The sequence below is a fragment of the Medicago sativa genome, chromosome 5 (genome assembly GCF_051527215.1).
Source record: "Medicago sativa cultivar Bolivia chromosome 5, Bolivia_mono, whole genome shotgun sequence".
NCBI classification, from domain to species: Eukaryota; Viridiplantae; Streptophyta; class Magnoliopsida; order Fabales; family Fabaceae; genus Medicago; species Medicago sativa.
In genome coordinates this window covers 47,102,302-47,125,274 of record NC_140753.1, presented here as the reverse complement: position 1 = coordinate 47,125,274, position 22,973 = coordinate 47,102,302, and the positions used below count along the sequence as shown (strand labels likewise).

The 22,973-nt window shown below is 37.6% G+C and overlaps 1 protein-coding gene and 1 non-coding gene across 2 annotated transcripts; one reads left to right on the top strand and one right to left on the bottom strand.

Moving 5' to 3' along the window:
* Positions 1-107, bottom strand: LOC146922489 (small nucleolar RNA R71). The gene has a single exon (XR_015013015.1). It is a non-coding gene; the product is annotated as a small nucleolar RNA R71 (small nucleolar RNA).
* A 21,372-nt stretch (positions 108-21,479) lies between these two features.
* Positions 21,480-21,941, top strand: LOC146922488 (uncharacterized). Its single transcript, XM_085711540.1, has one exon. The coding sequence runs from the start codon at positions 21,480-21,482 to the stop codon at positions 21,939-21,941; it is 462 nt and encodes a 153-aa protein (XP_085567666.1).
* The last annotated feature ends 1,032 nt before the right edge of the window (positions 21,942-22,973 follow it).

The following is a 22,973-nucleotide window of genomic DNA, read 5'->3' as shown; positions in this document are numbered from 1 at the left end:
TCACTTAAGGAAACAAATCATACAATTCACTCAAAAGATGGAGAATCTCTTTACAATGCGTGGGAGTGTTTCAAAGAAATGCTTAGACTTTGTCCCCATCATGGTTTAGAGAATTGGCTTATTATCCACATTTTTTATAATGGCCTTTTGTGTTCCACAAAAATTTATGTTGATGCAGCTGCAGGTGGAGCTCTAATGAATAAGAAATATACGGAGGCATACGCCTTGATTGAAGACATGGCTCAAAATCATTACAAGTGGACCGACGAGAGAGCCATCACTAGTTCTTCATCCTCCAAAAAGGAGGCGGTATGTACGAAGTCTCTAACGATGATCACCTTGTTGCTAAGCTTGATGCACTAACCCAAAAATTTGAAAAACTAAATGTTAGTGCCATCAATTCTACTTCGCATCTCCTTCTTGTGAAATCTTTGGTATATCTGGTCATGTTGGTGTTGATTGCCAACTAGGTAGTGCTATTAATGGTGTTGAGCAAATGAACTATGCTCAATACAACCAAGGGATGAGGCAAAACCAAAATTTTTAAAAAAAAATCAAAATCCCTATGGACAAGTAGCACCACCTGACTATGCAATCAACCAGAGAGTCGCTCGTAAATCTAATTTGGAAATTTTGTTGGAAAATTCTATTGCCAACCAAAATAAACAACTTCGAGAACTTAAAAATCAAATTGGATTTTTGAACGACTCTGTTGTCAAGCTTACATCTAAAGTGGACTCCATTTCTACTCACCAAAATTTTCTAGAGACTCAAATCTCTCAAGTAGCCCAACAAGCGGCTACTTCATCTCAAACCTCCGAAGTCCTTCTAGGCCAAACCAAAACCAACCCCAAAGACCAGCTAAATGATATTACTCTTGGGGATGGTAAACAATTAGAGGACCCCGTTGTGAAAGTTAAGAACAATGAAGGAGAGATAGGGAGTGATGAGCCTCAAGGTGAGAAAGCCGTAGGAGAGAATGATAAGTCATTTGTTTCACCATCTCGTGAGCCTAAAATTCCTTTAACACAAGAGTCTGCGAAATCCAAGTTAGATGAGCAATTTAGAAATTTTATTGAAATACTTCCAAACAAATTGCCACCTAAACTTAAGGATCCAGAGCTTTTCCATACCTTGTGTCATAGGATCTAAAACTATAGCAAAAGCCATGTGTGATTTGGGAGAGAATGTCGGTTTGATGCCATTGTCCCTTTCGAAAGATTGGGTATAGGATAGTTAAACCACTTCCCAACCGTCGAAGCTAATGACTCTAAACGAGCGCTTCGTGGGAGGCAACCCACGCATTTATTTGTTTTAGTTTTGTTTGTTTTCCGTTGTTTTAAGTTGTTTTGTAGGTAATTGTCCGAGTAGATTCAAGAAAAGTGAAAAAAAAAATTGAGGCCCCCGACTAGAAGGTTGGCACGGCCCGTGCTAAGTTTGGCACGGCCGTGCCATTTTGAAGTCAAACACAAGCCAAAATTCCAAGTAGCTTGGCACGGCCCGTGCCAATATATGGCACGGCCGTGCCACATCTCTAGGTAAGTATAACCTCAAAATTTTTCTTCGTCTTCCCTCATTCTCACACACAAACATCTCTCTACCTTCAAACTTCTCTCTAAAACCTCCATAACCAACAACCTTCACACCTTCGCATCTCCATCAATTCTTCACCAAATCAACCAATTCTTTCACCAAATCAATCCTAAACTTCATTCTACACAAACCCCTTCCATCAAAAACAACTTTCATCCACCCCAACCCATAATTCACCAAACCCTTACCTCCCTAAACCTAACCCTAAAAACCACAAATTCTTAACCAATCTCCACACCTAAACTCATAAACCTTACTCGAACATAAACCCCAAACTTAAACCAACCTTTTCCACCAAAAATCTTTCTAGACCCTAACCTTCATCAAAACATAAAGTCCAACCAAGGTCAAGGACAATGACTTCAAGAAGAAGTGGACCTAAACCTAACCCTAAAAACCACAAATTCTTAGCCAATCTCCACACCTAAACTCATAAACCTTACTCGAACATAAACCCCAAACTTAAACCAACCTTTTCCACCAAAAATCTTTCTAGACCCTAACCTTCATCAAAACATAAAGTCCAACCAAGGTCAAGGACAATGACTTCAAGAAGAAGTGGGAAATTTTCCATTTGGGGTTGAACCGAGTTAGGGAACACTAGAACCGATGAACTTTTCATGCTTTGGACTATGCTCTATAACCACCCCGTAAACACTTGTTTATATTTGCTTGATTATCTTGCCGATGTAGGTAATAGGCCTGCCGGTAAGGGAGAGATAGTGGTGGGAGGAATCATCACATACATATCTAGGCAATTTGGAGTGGGAGAATATGAGGGGATAAAACCAATTGAGGGAAACAATAGGCTTAACATAGACACCCTCATTGCTATGAACTTCATAAAACATCAACCGCCCATTCAATATTCACTCAAGCTCAATGTGCCTATTTTGATACTACTTCCTAACCCATCTCGGACTAACACCGTGGTGGAAGAAAATTTATTGTATGTTGATGATGTCCAGGTACATGAGGAGCAAAATCTAGATGAGGGAGACAGTGCTAACTTGCACCATGATGTGGGAGAAAGTGCTAACTTGCACCATGAGGGAGAGCACCATGACCAAGAAACCGGTGAGCTAAATGACAATGAAAGATGGCCATGGATGCAAACTGAAATTGAGAGGATAAGCACCAAGCAACAAAGGCAAGGTGTTGAATTATCGAGCTCGTAAATGATGTCCAAAAAGGGCAACCGCATAAATGAAGAAAACAGTGTAATGCTCCGGAGAATGATACAACACCTTCATCTCCAAGGTCCTCCTTATGGACCTCAATGAACAATTGCGAGCTTTCCTCTTCCTCTCTTCCCTTCTCTCTTCTCTTTTTCTCCTACTCTCTCCGTAATGTACCGATTTTTCGCTAGATTTATTTCATTTATTTATTTATTTATGTGTGTTATATGTGCTCTTATGTGATTATTGCCTCTGTGTGTATTTTTTGGTTGGGAATCGTAGAATTCGGTATTAGAGGGGTATTTTAGTCATTTTGGACTTAGGGGCATTTTGGTCATTTTGAGAGTATGGGTAATTTTGTATTTGCTAAAGGTTATTTTTAGTGCTTAGTGATAGTTGTTATTTTACCAAGTTGCTAGAGGGTGTAGTAATTGTTTTATTACCGGTAAGTGACCGTTAGTGTTGTGTTTTACCGTTAAGTGAGTAGTAACATTTTTGAGGTTAAAATAGAAATGGGTTAGGCCCATTAAGGTTTGTGAGATAAGCCCAATTAAGTGAGCCTATATATAAACTAATGTTAGTAGAGAAATAGGGTTCTTTCACCAACATTTTTCATTTGAGAAGAGAAGAGATAGAGGCTAGAGGGAAGAACAAGAACAAGGGTTAGAGGCAAGAGGGGATTCATCATCTAGGAGCTAAATTGAAGTTTGGGTTAGAGATTCTTGGTGCTAGAGGTAAGAGGGTTAGGTTTCAACCATAATTCCTAACTTTTCATTTCTACCCATTTTGTGAAATTGATGAATTGAACCTAATTAATTGTAAATTCGTGTTCATGTTTTGATGTAATGTTTGGGTATGTAAATTGAATGTTAATTGAGTTGTTGATGATGAAATTACATGCTTAAATTGTGGTTATATGTATGCTTTGCATTTTTGTCCAAAAATGATGATATGAGGTGTTGTTGTGATGAATTATTGATGAATTCATGATGGTTAGTTGCTGTTGTTGTTGAGAGATGTTGTTGTTGATGATTAAAACCTTGGGTAATCATAACTGTGGAGTTTGCTATGACTTTGTGTGGTTTTTGAAGTTTTGATGAAAATGGGTCAAATGATGATTTTTGTTAAGAGAATATTTTGGGGAAAATTTTATATGGATTTGTGTGTCTTTCCATGTTTAGAAATGTTTGGATAGACCTTGGAATCAAATTTGGGCATTGGGGAGTCAAAATTGGGGTTTTGGGGTGAAAATGGCTCTTTTTCCTGAAACTACTGTCACAACTTGCAACCGTACTCGCAGCTGCAAGTTGGATGCGAGCGAGTAAGGGGCTTCCTGGAAGCTACTCGCGATTGCAAGTTGCACAGGACAGTACCCCCTGTTTTGCATTTTTGCGTCTTTTTCCCTCGTTTCTGTTTTGATTTGGTTTTCGGTGTAAACATGAAAGTTGTAGATAATTTTGTTAGCTTTCCAGAGGCTTTGGTTTGACTTGAAAATGATTTTTGATTTTTGAGTTATGATGAAAATACTCCAAGGTGGTCTTGGTGAAATTTTACAAAAATTCCGCATAAGCTTTGCTCTTAAGTCGACCCAAACCTTATGGATTGGTTCCAAACTTCAAACTTATTTTTTATGAGTTCAATTAAGGTGTTTAGTAGTATTTAAACTATGAGGTGAGGGATTTAACTTGTTTTGCTTAGAAAATCGAAAATTTCTTGAAAAGTGTTTCGCGAGACGAACTTTGTGATTTTTATGAATTCATCGTATTTGGCCGATGAAATGCTTATGTAACCTCTACTGCACATATGTGTGACTTGTGAGGATACATGGCATAGGCAATTGAGCTCGTTTACTTGGTTTTGGCTTAGGTGCTCAATTATTTTCAATGTTGTGATTTTTGGAGACGAACTTGGTAGAAAATGATTTTTGAGAGCCAATTGCTTATGAACCCTTTATGAATAGATTAATATGATTATGAGATGATGTATGAATGGTTGTTGAGTGATGAATATGATGTTTGTGATCATATGTTGTATTTGTTCCTCTATTTGGATTGTAAGGAATTATGTGGAAATGTGGCAACTATATGTTGATTTATGTGGAGATGATTAATGATGTATGTGTATGTCAAGTGGTGGTGAATTGTTGTCGATGCATATATACTAATTGAATGGTGATGAACATGTTTATGTTATGATATTTGTTGAACATGTTAAATGTTGATTGTTGGTGGTGTATATATGTGACAACTATATGTTGCTTGAATTATGGATGTTGTTGGTGATTGTACATATGTTAAGTGGGGTGAATTATTGTTGATTGCATGTGTACAAGTATTAGTGACGTTGAGGTGATTATTGTTTGTGTGAACATATGCATTGAGTCGAGTCATATGTTCATGCACTCATGACTGATGGTGGTGGATTTTATATCCAATTGAGGTGATTACGATGTTTTTGTTGCATCGAAGGTGACGCCCTTAAGGTGATTTGGTACCACATGCATCTAGAAGAGTCTAGAGCATTATATGCATTTGAATAATTGATGAGTTGTGTCATAATTGAATATATGACTTGGTGAATTTGTGGATTGGTGAAATTTGGTGAATGTTGTGATTGTGTGGATTGGTGTATATGTACATTGGTGGATTTTGTTGATGGTTGTGAATAATTGAATTATGCTCTAATTGCATGTCTTATTTGTTTGTGCTTATACACTTGGTGAATCTATTTGATGATAATTAATTTGATAATAATGATGAAGTGAGAGTTGTATATGTATATGCATATGATGTGGTGATTTCCTTCATGATGATGATTACTTGCTTATGACTTTGAAACGATGAATTGTACTTTTGAATTAAGTATGCTAAGTGGAGAATAAGGTGAGTAATCCTTCCATTAATTGATAATTGATGAACTTATGTCGATGATTTGTTTAGAGATTGGATATACTTGCTATGCCATGTTAATAATGTGATAGCTTGAAATGTAAGTGATGTGGGATAATAATCATGTGATGTTAGTGTTCTAGGAGGGGTGGTTATATATATATATATATATATATATATATATATATATATATGTGTGATACGTGTATGATACACTTGTTGATACGAACTTGGAATGATGATATTGAATGATATAAGTGTTGTGAATACTTGTGAATACATGTATGATTTGTTGTCCTTTGTTCTTGAATATATCTTTCATTTCCAATGTTCTTGTTTAATCTTATATGGATTATGATGATGTAATGCTAACCCTCGGTGGTTTACCACCTACCTTTCCGTATGGACGGGTAGATGGAGTGCGGGGATGCTTAGACTTGTGTTGATGTTGCCGAGGAGCGGAGTTCCTCTTTTTATGTGTAGTGTTTAGATTAGGGCTCTGATCTAGGGTAGTTCTTGCACGTTGGATTTCTATTTGATTGTGTAGTTTTGGTGTTGAGACATTATTATGTTGAGATTTGAGATATTATTGTATCCGAGATTGGAGGATGTTATTTTTGTATCTTTATTACGAGATTTGTTGTTATTATGGATTATATATGTGTTCCGTTGCTATGTGATGTAATATGATCTTTATGCATGTATGTTTTAATTTGGAAGACGTAGCATATATTTCTAGATGTACGGGAGTACCGTCGGTACTTGTTTGTGTTGTTCTGTTCTTTTTGATGGGTTTGAGCGTAGTGGGGGAGTAGCGGGTTGTTTCGGGTTTGTTGGGTCCGGCAAGGGAAGGTATCTTTGGCCGCAAAGGCTCGATTATTTGTGGTTTGTGTTAAGGTTCCTGTTGATTTTGAGTTGGATCTTGTGTGTCTTCCGTTGAAGCATATGGATGTGATTTTTGGTATGGATTGGATGTTGACTTTAGGTGTTAACATTAATTGTTTGACCAAGAGTGTAACGTTTTCTAAGCCGGTAGCCGAGGAAGGTGGGAAGTTCTTGATCGCGGAGCAAGTGAAGAAGTGTTTGGATGGAGAAGCTAGCTTTGTTCATGATGTTTGCTTCCTTGAAGGAAAGTAGTGAGAAAGGAGTTGGTGATTTGCCGGTAGTGCAAGAGTTTCCGAAGTTTTTCCGGACGACATTACCGAGTTACCGCCGGAGAGGGAAGTTGAGTTTGCAATTGATTTGGTACCGGAACGAGTCCTATTTGGATTGCGCCGTATCGGATGTCTCGCATCGAGTTGTGTGAATTGAAGGAGCGAGTTGGAAGAGTTGCTCGAGAAGCGGTTTATCGGGCCGAGTGTTTCTCCGTGGGGTGCTCCCGTGTTGTTGGTTAAGAAGAAGGATGGAAGCATGAGGTTGTGTGTGGATTATCGGCGAGTTGAATAAGGTGACAATCAAGAATCGGTATCCGCTTCCGAGGATTGATGATTTGATGGATCGGTTAGTTGGTGCGGAGGTGTTCGGTAAGATTGATTTGAGGTCGGGATATCATCGGATTAGAGTCAAGGCGGAAGATATATCCAAAACTTGCGTTCGTAACGAGGTATGGACACTATGAGTATTTTGTGATGCCATTTGGAGTATCTAATGCGCCAGGTGTCTTCATGGAGTATATGAATAGAATATTTCATCCTTTTTTGGACCGTTTTGTGGTGGTGTTTATAGATGATATTTTGGTGTATTCGAAGTCGAAGTAGAGCATACCGAGCATTTGAGGATTGTGTTAGGAGTTTTGAAGGAGAAGAAGTTGTTTGCTAAGTTGTCGAAGTGTGAGTTTTGGTTGCGGGTAGTGAGTTTCCTTGGTCATGTGATTTCTAAAGGTGGTATTGTCGTGGATTCGTCTAAGGTTGATGCAAAGTGTTGCGGTGGGAATCACCTATGTACGTTTTTGAAGTTAGAAGCTTTATTCGGTTGGCGAGTTATTATCGGAGGTTCATTGAAGGACTCTCTAAGTTGGTGTTGCCATTGACACAGCTTGACTCGGAAAGGGCAAGCTTATGTTTGGGATGCTAAGTGTGAGAAGAGTTTCCAAGAGTTGAAGAAGAGGTTGACTTCAGCCCCAGTGTTGATTTTGCCGAATCCGAAGGAATCGTTTGTTGTGTATTGTGATGCTTCTAAGATGGGTCTTGGTGGTGTGCTTATGCGGTAATCGTTAGGTGGTGGCTTATGCTTCGAGGCGATTGAAAGTGCATGAAAAGAATTATCCGACTCACGACTTGGAATTAGCGGCCGTTGTGTATGTGTTGAAGATTTGGAGGCATTATCTGTATGGTTCTAAGTTTGAAGTGTTCGGTGATCACAAGAGTTTGAAGTACTTCTTTGACCGAAGGAGTTGAATATGAGGCAAAGAAAATGGTTGGAGTATCTTAAAGATTTTGATTTTCATTTAAGTTATCACCCCGGGTAGGCGAATGTTGTTGCTGATCCTTTGAGTAGGAAGTCGTTGCATATGTCCGCTTTGATGGTTAAAGAGTTAGAGTTGATTGAGCGATTACGAGATTTAAGTTTGGTTAGTGAGTTGACGCCGGATGGTGTGAGGTTAGGAATGCCGAAGCCGACGAGTAATATTTTGGAAGAGATCAAGAATGGTCGGAAGGAAGATTTGGAACTTGTAGATCGTGTGGTGTTGGTTAATCAAGGTAAGGGTGGAGACTTCGGGTTGGGTGAGAACGGTGTTTTGATGTTTTGCGATCGTGTTTGTGTACCAAGTGTTTTGGAGCTTAAGAGACGGATTTTGAATGAAGTTCATAGGAGAGTTTGAGTATTCATCTAGGAGCAACTAAGATGTATCGGGATTTGAAGAGGTTGTTACGGTGGCCTCGGAATGAAGAAAGAGATCGCAGAGTTTGTGTATGCTTGTTTGGTTTGTCAAAAGTCTAAGATTGAACATCGAGACCGTCGGGTTTGATGCAACCGTTGTTTGTGCCGAGTGGAAGTGGGATAGTATCTCTATGGATTTTGTTGGAGCGATGCCGAAGACTCGTTAAGGGTTTTGATTCGATTTGGGTGGTTGTTGATCGGTTGACGAAGTCGGCACATTTTGTTCCAATTATGACCGGTATGTACGTGGCGAAGTTGGCCGGGATCTACATTGAGCGGATTGTTAGATTGCATGGTGTTCCTTCTAGTATTGTGTCGGATCGGGATCCGAGGTTTACTTCTAAGTTTTGGGAGAGTTTGCAAGATGCTTTGGGAACTAAGTTGAGGTTGAGTTCGCTTATCATTCGTTGCATCGATGGTCGGACGGAGAGGACTATTCGAGTTTGGAAGATTTGTTAAGGGCTTGTGTTTTGGAGCAAGGTGTCGGTTGGGTCGAATGTTTACCGTTGATTGAGTTTACTTACAACAACGAGTTTTCATTCTAGTATCGGAATGACACCGTTTGAGGCTTTGTATGGTCGGAGGTGTAGGGCGCCGCCGTGTTGGTATGAGTCGGTGAAAGTGCTTTGTTAGGACCGAAAGTTGTGCAAGAGACTACGGAAAAGGTTAAGATGATTCAAGAGAAGATGAGGGTGTCTCGAGTAGGCGAGAAGAGTTATCATGATAAGAGGAGGAAGGACATTGAGTTTCGGGTTTGGTGATCATGTGTTTTAAAGAGTGAATCCTGTGTGGTGTTGGTCGTGCTTTGAAGTGTCGGAAGTTGACTTCTCGTTTTGTTGGACCGTTTGATACCGTTGAGAAGGTTGGGGTTGTAGCGTATCGGATTGCGTTACCGCCATCTTTGTCGAACGTGTTTCATGTTTCTCGATTGCGGAAGTATGTGTATGATGCGTCTCATGTGATCCAAGTGGATGATTTGGAAGTAAGGGATAATTTGACCGTTGAAACTTGGCCGCTTAGGATTGAGGATCGTGAAGTGAAGCGTTTGCGTGGCAAGGAGATCGTTTTGGTTAAAGTGATTTGGGTTGGACCGACCGGGTGAGAGTGCCACTTGGGAATCGGAGAGTAGGATGAGGGTTGCGTACCCGGAGTTGTTTCCTTCGGGTAATTTTCAAGGGCGAAAATTCTTTTTAGTGGGGGAGAGTTGTAACAGCTCGATTTTTCGCTAGATTTATTTTATTTATTTATTTATGTGTGTTATATGTGCTCTTATGTGATTATTGCCTATGTGCGTATTTTATTTTATTTATTTATTTATGTGTGTTATATGTGCTCTTATGTGATTATTGCCTATGTGCGTATTTTTTGGTTGGGAATCGTAGAATTCGGTATTAGAGGGGTATTTTAGTCATTTTGGACTTAGGGGCATTTTGGTCATTTTAAGAGTAGGGGTAATTTTGTATTTGCCGAAGGTTATTTTTAGTGCTTAGTGATAGTTGTTATTTTACCAAGTTGCTAGAGGGTGTAGTAATCGTTTTATTAGGTAAGTGACCGTTAGTGTTGTGTTTTACCGTTAAGTGAGTAGTAACATTTTTGAGGTTAAAATAGAAATGGGTTAGGCCCATTAAGGTTTGTGAGATAAGCCCAATTAAGTGAGCCTATATATAAACTAATGTTAGTAGAGAAATAGGGTTCTTTCACCAACATTTTTCATTTGAGAAGAGAAGAGATAGAGGCTAGAGGGAAGAACAAGAACAAGGGTTAGAGGCAAGAGGGGATTCATCATCTAGGAGCTAAATTGAAGTTTGGGTTAGATATTCTTGGTGCTAGAGGTAAGAGGGTTAGGTTCCAACCATAATTCCTAACTTTTCATTTCTACCCATTTTGTGAAATTGATGAATTGAACCTAATTAATTGTAAATTCGTGTTCATGTTTTGATGAAATGTTTGGGTATGTAACTTGAATGTTAATTGAGTTGTTGATGATGAAATTACATGCTTAAATTGTGGTTATATGTATGCTTTGCATTTTTGTCCAAAAATGATGATATGAGGTGTTGTTGTGATGAATTATTGATGAATTCATGATGGTTAGTTGTTGTTGTTGTTGAGAGATGTTGTTGTTGATGATTAAAACCTTGGGTAATCATAATTGTGGAGTTTGCTATGACTTTGTGTGGTTTTTGAAGTTTTGATGAAAATGGGTCAAATGATGATTTTTGTTAAGAGAATGTTTTGGGGCAAATTTTATATGGATTTGTGTGTCTTTCCATGTTTAGAAATGTTTGGATAGACCTTGGAATCAAATTTGGGCATTGGGGAGTCAAAATTGGGGTTTTGGGGTGAAAATGGCTCTTTTTCCCGAAACTACTGTCACAACTTGCAAACGTACTCGCAACTGCAAGTTGGATGCGATCGAAGGGGCTTCTGGAAGCTACTCGCGATTGCAAGTAAAGTTACTCGCGATTGCAAGTTGCACGGGACAGTACCCCCTGTTACGAATTCTTGCGTCTTTTTCCCTCGTTTCTGTTTTGATTTGGTTTTCGGTGTAAACATGAAAGTTGTAGATAATTTTGTTAGCTTTCCAGAGGCCTTGGTTTGACTTGAAAATGATTTTTGGTTTTTGAGTTATGATGAAAATACTCCAAGGTGGTCTTGGTGAAATTTTACAAAAATTCCGCATAACTACTCTTAAGTCGACCCAAACCTTATGGATTGGTTCCAAACTTCAAACTTATTTTTTATGAGTTCAATTAAGGTGTTTAGTAGTATTTAAACTATGAGGTGAGGGATTTAACTTGTTTTGCTTAGAAAATCGTAAATTTCTTGAAAAGTGTTTCGCGAGACGAACTTTGTGATTTTTATGAATTCATCGTATTTGGCCGATGAAATGCTTATGTAACCTCTACTGCACATATGTGTGACTTGTGAGGATACATGGCATAGGCAATTGAGCTCGTTTACTTGGTTTTGGCTTAGGTGCTCAATTATTTTCAATGTTGTGATTTTTGGAGACGAACTTGGTAGAAAAAGATTTTTGAGAGCCAATTGCTTATGAACCCTTTATGAATAGATTAATATGATTATGAGATGATGTATGAATGGTTGTTGAGTGATGAATATGATGTTTGTGATCATATGTTGTATTTGTTCCTCTATTTGGATTGTAAGAAATTATGTGGAAATGTGGCAACTATATGTTGATTTATGTGGAGATGATTAATGATGTATGTATATGTCAAGTGATGGTGAATTGTTGTCGATGCATATATACTAATTGAATGGTGATGAACATGTTTATGTTATGATATTTGTTGAACATGTTAAATGTTGATTGTTGGTGGTGTATATATGTGACAACTATATGTTGCTTGAATTATGGATGTTGTTGGTGATTGTACATATGTTAAGTGGGGTGAATTATTGTTGATTGCATGTGTACAAGTATTAGTGACGTTGAGGTGATTATTGTTTGTGTGAACATATGCATTGAGTCGAGTCATATGTTCATGCATTCATGAGCTGATGGTGGTGGATTTTATATCCAATTGAGGTGATTATGATGTTTTTGTTGCATCGAAGGTGACGGCCTTGAGGTGATTTGGTACCACATGCATCTAGAAGAGTCTAGAGCATTATATGCATTTGAATAATTGATGAGTTGTGTTATAATTGAATATATGACTTGGTGAATTTGTGGATTGGTGAAATTTGGTGAATGTTGTGATTATGTGGATTGGTGTATATGTACATTGGTGGATTTTGTTGATGGTTGTGAATAATTGAATTATGCTCTAATTGCATGTCTTATTTGTTTTTGCTTATACACTTGGTGAATCTATTTGATGATAATTAATTTGATAATAATGATGAAGTGAGAGTTGTATATGTATATGCATATGATGTGGTGATTTCCTTCATGATGATGATTACTTGCTTATGACTTTGAAACGATGAATTGTACTTTTGAATTAAGTATGCTAAGTGGAGAATAAGGTGAGTAATCCTTCCATTAATTGATAATTGATGAACTTATGTCGATGATTTGTTTAGAGATTGGATATACTTGCTATGCCATGTTAATAATGTGATAGCTTGAAATGTAAGTGATGTGGGATAATAATCATGTGATGCTAGTGTTCTAGGAGGGGTGGTTATATATATGTGATACGTGAATGATACACTTGTTGATACGAACTTGGAATGATGATATTTAATGATATAAGTGTTAATACTTGTGAATACATGTATGATTTGTTGTCCTTCGTTCTTGAATATATCTTTCATTTCCAATGTTCTTGTTTAATCTTATATGGATTATGATGATGTAATTCTAACCCTCGGTGGTTTACCACCTACCTTTCCGTATGGACGGGTAGATGGAGTGCGAGAATGTTTAGACTTGTGTTGATGTTGCCGAGGAGCGGAGTTCCTCTTTTTAAGTGCGGTGTCTAGATTAGGGCTATGATCTAGGGTAGTTCTTGCACGTTGGATTTCTATTTGATTGTGTAGTTTTGGTGTTGAGACATTATTATGTTGAGATTTGAGATATTATTGTATACGAGATTGGAGGATGTTATTTTTGTATCTTTATTCCGAGATTTGTTGTTGTTATGGATTATATATGTGTTCCGCTGCTATGTGATATAACATGATCTTTATGCATGTATGTTTTAATTTGGAAGACGTAGCATCTATTTCTAGAATATATTTGTATATTCGCGTGTTTTACCGCTTAATAGAAGTAGGGTGTTACACTCTCTATCTCTCCTCTACTCCTTCTTCTTCTACTTCTTCTTTTCTTTTTAATTTTGCTTTTCTTTTGAATCATTGAGGACAATGCTTCCCCTAAGTGTGTGTGTGTGTGTGTGTGTGGGGGGTGGGGGGGGGGGGGGGGGGGGGGGGGCTAATAAAGTGTCTTGAGTCGTAGTGTTCCAAACTCCCTTGAACTTTATTCTTTTGTTTTGTTTTTATAGCGGAAAGCATGATTAAGTAGCTTGTTTTTAATGGAAATCATGGCATAAAATTTTTTGTTTTTTTGTCTATAAAAGGTTGTTTCTTGTACATGAAAGTAATTTCTTGTGTTTTTAGTGTTCTTGCTATACCCACATAACGTTTTATTGTGAAAAAATTCTCCAATGAGAAAAGCACCCAGTTGCAATCTTTGAGTAAGTGTATGAGTAGGTATTTTAAGGAGCACGTTCTATCTTTAGTGTTAACTTAGACCCTTAAAAGTATTTAGAGTAAAAGTAATATAAGTTTGTGTGGAAAATAATTAATGTGCTTTATTGTTATACTCTTTTATAAATTGTTAAAGTTAAATGGGGCTGGAGAATGGCACCAACATGTGGGGGAAATGACAATCCTTAACTTCCTAATTGTGGTGGTGACTCCCTAATTGAACTTAAGTTCCAAATCCCTCAAATGAGGAAATAAATTCATCAATGCTAGGGGGAAAGGACACCCTCTCCAAAAAGACTTCCTACGCGGAGATGATAAAATTTTGCGGCACTGCTTAGGGTGATTTTGAATCTAGGGGGAAAGGACAACTCATCCATAAAGACTTCCTACGAGGATAGATAGCCCCTCAGCATCTGCAGCCCCTTTGTGCTTAAATTGTTAATCTAATTTAATTTTAACTAAATTCCCATCACTCTTATATGAAATGAAGAAAGGACTTTTCTCGGTTACTTTAGCATTAGGGATATAACTTGTTCCTTATAATATCTGTCTTATACGGGAGCAAGAAAAGGGTTGGACTGCACACACACACACTCACTTAAGTCTTGTTGTTGGAATTCTTGAGGTCGTGATTAGTGTACTTGAAACAAAGCCGACACCCATTGATGAGTCATAATTTAGTCTATTTTAATGCATTATTTAGTTTAGTTTTATTTAGATTTGATTTTATTTTATTGCAAATTTATTTCCTTTTTGAATTTTTTACTTTAAATTGCATTTTATTTTATTTCGGGAACAAATATATGATGGAAGGTGTCTTGGAGCAAAAGAAAGAGGTCTGGAGCAAATACGGTGAAAAAATACAAAGATACGGAGACAAAAATATGTCTCCCACAAGTCAGAACCTTGGCACGGCCCGTGCCAACATGTGGCACGGTCGTGCCACCCCCCGAAGACTCTTTTGCTGCTTTTTCTTTGGGCCCAAGTTACTCTGTTGTAGTTTCTACCGATTAGCCCTTATAGTTGCTTAGATTTTAAGTCAAGTGTAAAGCTATAAATAGAGTAGCTCTCCATCATAAACATCATCTTTTGTTCTTGGAATAAAAGTTCACTTTTACTTTACTTTATATTCTTCTTCTTCTCCTTCTTCTCTATGTCTACAATGAACGTTAGTGAGTAGACTCTTCTTGGGATTATTGGATAAGTCTAATGACATAATCCTAATCGAACCAATGCTTTAACCCTAATTTCATGTAACTTTAATTTCTAATCTAAATTCACCACTTTAACATGAATTAACCATTATCAAACTGTAGAAGCGAAAGTGGAGGGTTTGATAATTGTTAATCCATCATCCCAAATATCAATTCATAAAGCGAAATTGGAGCTTTGATATTGGAACAAGTGAATCTAGACAATAATTGCAAAGGCAGCGAAATAGTCTTTGCAATTATTGAGACATGTGCAGTTTCAATCCTTATAAGCTTCTTCTAGTAATCAAGTCAGCGAAATAGGCTTGGTTACTAGGGGTAAACTCTCACCGGACTTTTATCGGAAAGGTCGGGGGCTAAAGGGAAACCGGTCTTTAGAAATTAGGTGTAAAACATGAAATTAGAAGTTAAAGTATTGGCTAGTGAAGGACTTGTCATTAGGATAAACCAATAATTCCAAGACTCTTTTATTTTATTATTGTTGTTTCTTTTAATTAAAAATCCAAACTTTTTAACCTTTGAAACCTTCATCTAATCATTATTAAAAGTTAATTAAATTCATAACTCTCTAGCGGAACGATACTCTCTTTTACTACTATTACTTCGATAGACCGTGCACTTGCGGTTTGGCCTATCACCCATGTAAAATTGTTCATGAAAATCTTTTCTAATTGATTCCAACTAAAAATGGAATGTGGAGGCAACGTAGTGAACCAAGTGAAAGCATTTTTCGTCGAGAGAACTTGGAGAATATTTCAATTTCAAGTTCTCATTGTTCGCCATTTCACCCGCCTCCATGAGGTATCGAGCAATGTGTTCGGCTTGTCGATTCATTGGTCTCCCCGGCAAATTTAGTAAATTTGGGGACTTTCCAATTCCTTGGTAATTCGGTTTCTAAAACATATTCGAGACAAAGCCGACACAAAATTGGGCCTATGTAAACCCATATTAAAACCATTTTGGGCTAACAAAGCCTCGACGATATTCGCTATGTTATTATGGCCCTCATAATTGTTTCGACGGGCTTGCATGACCACTTGGTCCGCATCCTTGTGCCTATTTACCAATATCGGTGCCCTTTCTAGCACTTACGGAGCACTGGGGCTGTGCCCTTGGCGGTTGCGTTTGATTTTCGGGCACTTGGGCATTTTGACTAACGACAAGGGGTTCTATTGACCGACCATTTAGATTTCGAGTCACCCGTGTGTTTCGTGCCGCAAGGGCACCGAAGAAATCAGCGATTCGCTCCATTTGAGCGGACAACGCTTGGTAACTATTGTTAGTATCTCAAATTAGAGGATTAATTACTGCACCCATTTGTTGTGTTACTAAATTGGCCATTTCGTGATTGGCCTCGTCCATCTGTTGCCTTAAGGCCATCATGGATCCATTGGTTAGTTTGCTGGGGCGTTGCAAAAGGAACGCTTACCCCGGAGTAAACAATTGGGGCATTGGCACGTTTAAACTTTACGAGAATGAAGGCTGGTTCGTGTGGAGGACTTGCATTAAGGAAGTTGGCATGCCGTATGGCATATTTCGACGGCTTGTGCCAAGATTGTTGGATATTTGTATGTTGGCTTCACTTTTGCCTAAAACAAATATTCACTTCAGATGTGGAACACAATGTTCCAACATCAAGAGTTGTTACGGTACGTTCGGGCTTGACCTATGTTTACGCACGCGCTTGCTTGATTGAAGGAATCCACACCGGCATGTGTTGGTATGAACCGTGTGCAATTATAAAGAGATCAGTACATATGTGATTTCTTAAGGAATTGTTGAAAGGACTTAGGAAAGTATTTTTAATGTGACTTTTAATAAGCCTACTTTATAGGAGTTTCTCTATCTGTCTGTTTTATCTTGGTTTTTCGGGTGTCAAACGTTGATTAAGTTTGAGCCTTTTTAACCTTTGATATCTCATTTTTCTTGGGAAGGGAAAAATAAGAAAAATCCTTGAGAATCGAGGTCCGTGAGTTGGTTTTGTTATAGGAAGGTGTTAGGCACCTATAGCAACTATAGTATTCTATAGGAACCGTCTTTACTTTCTACGCACGCGCTTTATTTTTAAATGCTATTTGAAAATGTTATTTACACCTAAGGGTTTGCTAGGTTAATAATTGGAGGGAGAAGAAGGTGTTTGAATTTTTGTTTTATTGGACTTGGAGAAGTTTTGACTTCTTGCCTACATACCCTTTTAAGGGATCAAACTCCATGTAGTTCTCTTCCAAAAAATGCTTTTGTTTTTGTTGGTTGATTTTAATTTTAAAAATGGAATTTTGAAGAATAAGAGAGAGAGGCCTCAAGGGCATAAGATTTGGAAAATGTGAGGTGGAATTAGTCATTTTGCAAAAAAAAGAGTCTAAGTATGATTAAAATTCATTAAAGTTTTTGTTTAAGAAAATAAAGGGAAAATTCAATGGGATTTTGATCCCAAGGTTTCTTTAGAAAATTATTTGAGTGAAGTTGTTCATGTTTTTTTGGAAAAGAGAATTTTCCTAGGTATCGTGATTCCTAAGCATACATCTAAAGTATACATTCCCTAAACATACATCTAAAGTATCCATGTGATGTGTGTGCATGTGTCGGTGCTTGTGTCGGTGTACATCATTAGAGTCCATTGTCCTTTACATATGCCCTAGTTTACATGCTATGGTCTTGCAAGAATTTAAAAGCATAAAGAAAATTACAAAAAAATCCTAAGTTTTTACAAGCTAATTCTTGGTAAAATTTAAAGTGCAAGAAGTAAAACTAAAACTAAAGAATGAACTATGCTTATGGAATGTATGAAACATGAAATGAAAGGATTAGTAGCACAAGATATAATAGGATAAACAAATAAGGCAAGAAAATACTAAACAAAGGCAAAAACACAAAGATAAAGTGTTAAAACATACTAGAAATTAATCACAATACTTCAAAATGCACATGACTCACAATTTCCCCATTATGACGATTTTAAAGTGAGTTTCAATGCAGCCAAATTGTGAGAATTAGAGGTTCATGCTCAAGTTACCAAATTGTGATTCATCTCTAGATATATTTAACATTTTATTTTCTCAAACAATTATTAATTTGCCTTGTAAAACAAGTAACTAATCACACATATTCACATACAGCAAGAAACACATCCAAACAGTGACAAATCCATCATCAATTCACACATCACAAATCACAAACAGACACCAAAAATTGGAATCAAAATTATGCACATTTTCACAAGTTTTTAACATAAAATTCAAGAAATAAAGCAAAACACAACACATTATTTTTTTATCCATTTTTTAACATGTCAAAATATCCTAGAAACAAGTTTCAAGTGTCAAAAAAGTTGCAAAAGAGTTCACAAGGTCCTTTAGAAATTTTTAATAAGATTTTTAACAAGAAAATGAAAAAGAAATTGAATTACCAAAGGACAAATTATTTTCATGTATTTATATCAAGATTAACATGTAAACACATCAAGATTCATCAAAAAATATCAAAAAAATGATTGAACATTTTTTAGGAAGTTTTTAAAGGTTTTTTGGTGAAACGAGAGGTGCAAATATCAAAAAGCGAGTGTGAGAATAGCACAACATAGCAAGAAAACGAAATCCGGTCAACCGAAGCCCAGGCCCAAGATCTTGTATGGATCTGGACTATCCAAACGCATCGGGGGCGTTGGATTGATCCGATTCCTCCTAACCCTAGATCTAACGGTGGAAACGCAACCTAGAGGCTTATATAAGCCTTACTCCAACGTTTTCTTCATTTTCCCCTCTTCTTTCTCTCTCTAACTTCTCTCCTAGTGAGAGAAGCTCTGCAACTTCTCTTCTTCTCCGACCATCTTCCACCGCCGGTTTACGGAATGAAACGGCCGAAGAAGATAAAGATTCATCGGAATCTTCATCGTCACCGCCGTGAATTCCGGATTCGGCGAGACCTAAACAACTTCGATCTACATGGATCTAAACCCTAACTTGCTCTATTTTTCATGCCGATTACGAATATGAACTTAGTTTTACAAAATAAACGGTGAATCTTCGTAGATCTACATTTTAGGGATCGGTTTTCAAATCTTTTCAATCTTTTTAGAGTTCTTCGAAAGAACAAGTCTTAGAACTTGTTAATGCGCTTCGATTCACCGTTTATTTGTGTTAATAGACCTTCGTTGAGCTTTTGCAATGAAAATGAAGAAGTTTTTTTTGAAGTTACCTGAGTTAAGCGGAGATTCGAACAAAGATTTCGCTAGAGAACGTCGTAAATCGCTTCGATTCTTCTGGTAAGTTTGAACCGAAAATAAATCGGTGTTCTTCTCTTCTTCTTCTTCACTGGTTCAAAACTTGCTTCGATTCTTTCTTCTTCTCACTTCTCTCATTGTGATCGTACAAATTCGTTGAATTTGTACTTGAATTGCAGATTTTCCGGTTCGATGATGAAGATTCAAACGTGAATCTCTCGAGAACCGCGATGAATTTACTTCAATTCGATTCAATTTTTGGTTCTGGAAATTTAGGATTTGATGAATGTTCTTGGTGTTCTTGATGAATCGGGAAAAACGATTATGATTTTGATTCGAGGAGAAGAGAGAGAATTGGAAATTGTGTTTGTGTGATGTGGCATGTTGTGAATGGAATCCGTTCTGTGCATTCCGAGTTGGCTGTATTTATAGGCCGACATGTGTGCTTGAGACCCAATGAATTGTTGACACCTGTCTGGACTTGTAACTAACTCGGCCTTGCGAGTTTGGGTCCTAAGGACCTTTACGCAATTATTGAAAATACAAGGACCAAAATGCAATAATGGAAAAAGGACTTAAAAACGAAATTAAAACATTTGAGGATTGAAATGTAAAGCTTGTCAAAGGACTAAAAAATACAACTTGAACAACTCAGAGGACTGAAATGAAAAATGGGACTAAAATGCAAATAATAAGACTTTGAGGACTAAAATGCAAATAATAAGACTTTGAGGACTAAAATGCAATTAAAAATAAAATTGGGTAAAAAATGTAAATTGAAAACAACGTAAAGGGAAACCAATAAAAAACACAAAAAGGACTAAAATGAACCAACTACATAAATGAGGTACTTCAAAGTAACCTCTCTGTCAAAATTTTGTGTGAAATGACCAAAATACCCCTAGGGACTAAAATGACTCAAAATGACTCAAATGCAATCTTTGAAATGGAATTGGAACAAGGATTTATACTAACAAATTGAAAAAAATTCAGAGACAATTTTCAAGGACTAGAATGAGTTTGAATGCGGGAAAATGACTAAAATACCCTTTTTCATGGATTTTTGCAAATACCATTGAAATAAGATGCGAGAGAGATATGCAATTGATCGTAGACAATTTCAAATGACTTGATATTCAAGAAAACATTTTGGATGGCTTGAAATGCAAGAAAACATAGACAAAGTCACAATTGAAAAAAATTTCAAAACAAAGACGGTAAGACATGCGGTGAAACATAGTAAAATATCGGGGTAGACATTATCAAATTGGCAATTACTTAATAGTAATAGACACATATCGAGAGATGGAAAAACATTTTGAGCAAGTATTTTTAGGTCCAAAATTAGGGTATAACACCGTCCATATTGCTTAATGAAGAAGTCACCGATCCGATCCGAAGCATGATTGAAGGAATGACACGCCTTGCTTCGGTATATAAAGGAGGCTGCAAGACCCGAATTTCATTCAAGACATTGGTTTACAAAATAGAGTTTTTGTTTAGGTTTTGAGTCTTATATCTTGTGAGCCTTTCGTGTATCATCTTGATGCATGTTTAGGACCGTACTTTGAGTTGTAATACCGTGCACTACTCCGAAGCTTTTAAGCAAGGAGGTAGGTAGATTGTGAAGCTGCATCCAAGCTTTTAAGTAAGGTTGTAAGTTGTTATTTTTGAGGGTAACCTCATTTGAATTGAGTACGTAATTTGGGAATCACGGGGGATTGTGATCTAATGTAAGGGAGTGAGATAGGATCTCGGATCTAGGAGTTCCTAGGTTGAAGTCTAGTTGGGGTAGGTCCTAGGTCTTAAGTGCAAACGTGGTTTGCCGAGAGCTTACGATACGGACTGCACTAGTGGATTTCCTTCTGGTAGCCCCCGAGTAGGTGACGTTGCACCGAACCGGTTAACAATTTCTCTGTGCCTCTTTTCTTTCTTGTACGTTATTCTGTTTTTATTATATTTGTGATTGTTAGCTTAATGTTCTAAACATCTTATACAACATCTATTTACCGTGTCCTGTGTTGGAACATCGTTTGGAACATCGTAAGTCTAACGTGCCGAATTTCAATTGGTATCAGAGCGAGGCACCACACTGCTGTTATTGGGTGAGATCCGGAGGAGATCTATTACGGCAATATGGAGAAAAAAGAGGTTTTGTTAACGGACCACCGTTACTAGATGGACCAAATTATGATTCTTGGAAGTCACGTATGAGTGCCTATCTCAAGTCTATTGACGCAAGACTTGGAAGGTTTTGTGATGAAAGGTTGGGAACATCCGGTTGTTCTTGACAAAGATGGCAACAAAACCACGGTTTTGAAGCCGGAAGATGAGTGGACCTTTGCCCGAAGATGAACGGTCTCTTGCAAACTCCAAAGCTTTAAATGCCCTTTTCAATGGAGTGGACAACAATATGTTCGGACTCATCAAAAAATGTGATGTTGCCAAAGATGCTTGGGACATCCTGAAGACAGCCCATGAAGGTACCTCCAAGGTGAAAAGCTCAAGGATTCAACTCCTGACGACTAAGTTTGAAAGTCCGAGAATGCAGGAGGATGAGACTATACGGGATTACTACATGAATGTCCTTGACATTGCTAATTCATTTGATTCTCTTGGAGAAAAGCTGTCGGATGAAAAATTGGTAAGAAAAATTCTCGGTTCTCTGCCAAAGCAATTTGACATGAAGGTCACGGCCATTGAGGAAGCCCAAGACGTATCCAACATGCAGGTGGAAGAGCTCATAGGTTCTCTTCAAAACTTTGAGCTTGTGATTGATAACGAGAACTAAGAAAAAGGGAAAAGGCATTGCCTTTATAGAAAACACAATGATGATGAAGGACTGGAGGAGAGTATAGAGGATGAGAATCTGTCGAGAAGACTTTGTAATGCTTGGGAGACGAGTTTAATAAGATTCTCGAAACAAGTAAGCGGCAGATCCGGAGGTAATGGGCGAAACATCGGATGGAACACCGACGGACAACAAGGTAATCAAAGGTATGACGAAATGAAGAGAAAAACGGCCGTTACAAAGGAGTACAATGTCATGAGTGTGAAGTTTATGGTCACATCGTAACTGAATGTGCAACTTTTCTCAAAAAGCAAAAGAAAGGGATGATTGTGTCCTGGTCTGATGATGAAGGGACATATGGAGATGTTGAAAGTGATGCTGCAAAACGTGTCGGTGCTATGGTAGGAGAGTGGAATCCGGGTACGAAGATGAAGATTCCCGACTATGAGAAAGTAAATGTGTCGATGGTTATCAAGACACTCATGATGAAAGCACTTCCGGGCATGTGATGGAGCGAGGAAGAAATCATTAATTATCTTCGGGAGGAAAGGATTGGTCATCTGGCTAAAATCTCTGATCTAAACAAAGAGGTAATGTTACTCAATTCTCAACTTGATAATGTCCTTAAACAAGTTAGAATGATGACCATTGGAACTGATGTTCTAGATAGGATGTTAGAAGGTCGAAGTGATAGGAAAACCAAATGGCATAGGATTTACACATGAACACCTGAAACAGGGAACAACAAAACAGAAACTATACTCGGGCTTTAGAACACTATCATAAGGCCAAAAAGGAAAACACTGTAAAGAAAATTAAATTTGTAGCTTCAATTAGAACAGATAATGTCACCGATAGAAGCCCAATGTTGGAACACCCCTTACAACATCCTAAAAATGACTCTGTGAAAGAGAATCTCACTTGGAAGTGTCATTTTTGCCACGGACAAGTTCATAAAACATCTTTTTGTTTTGATTTGTATGGTGTATCTAGACAACATTAACCTAGGTCAACCTTGAGAGGGGTCAAGAA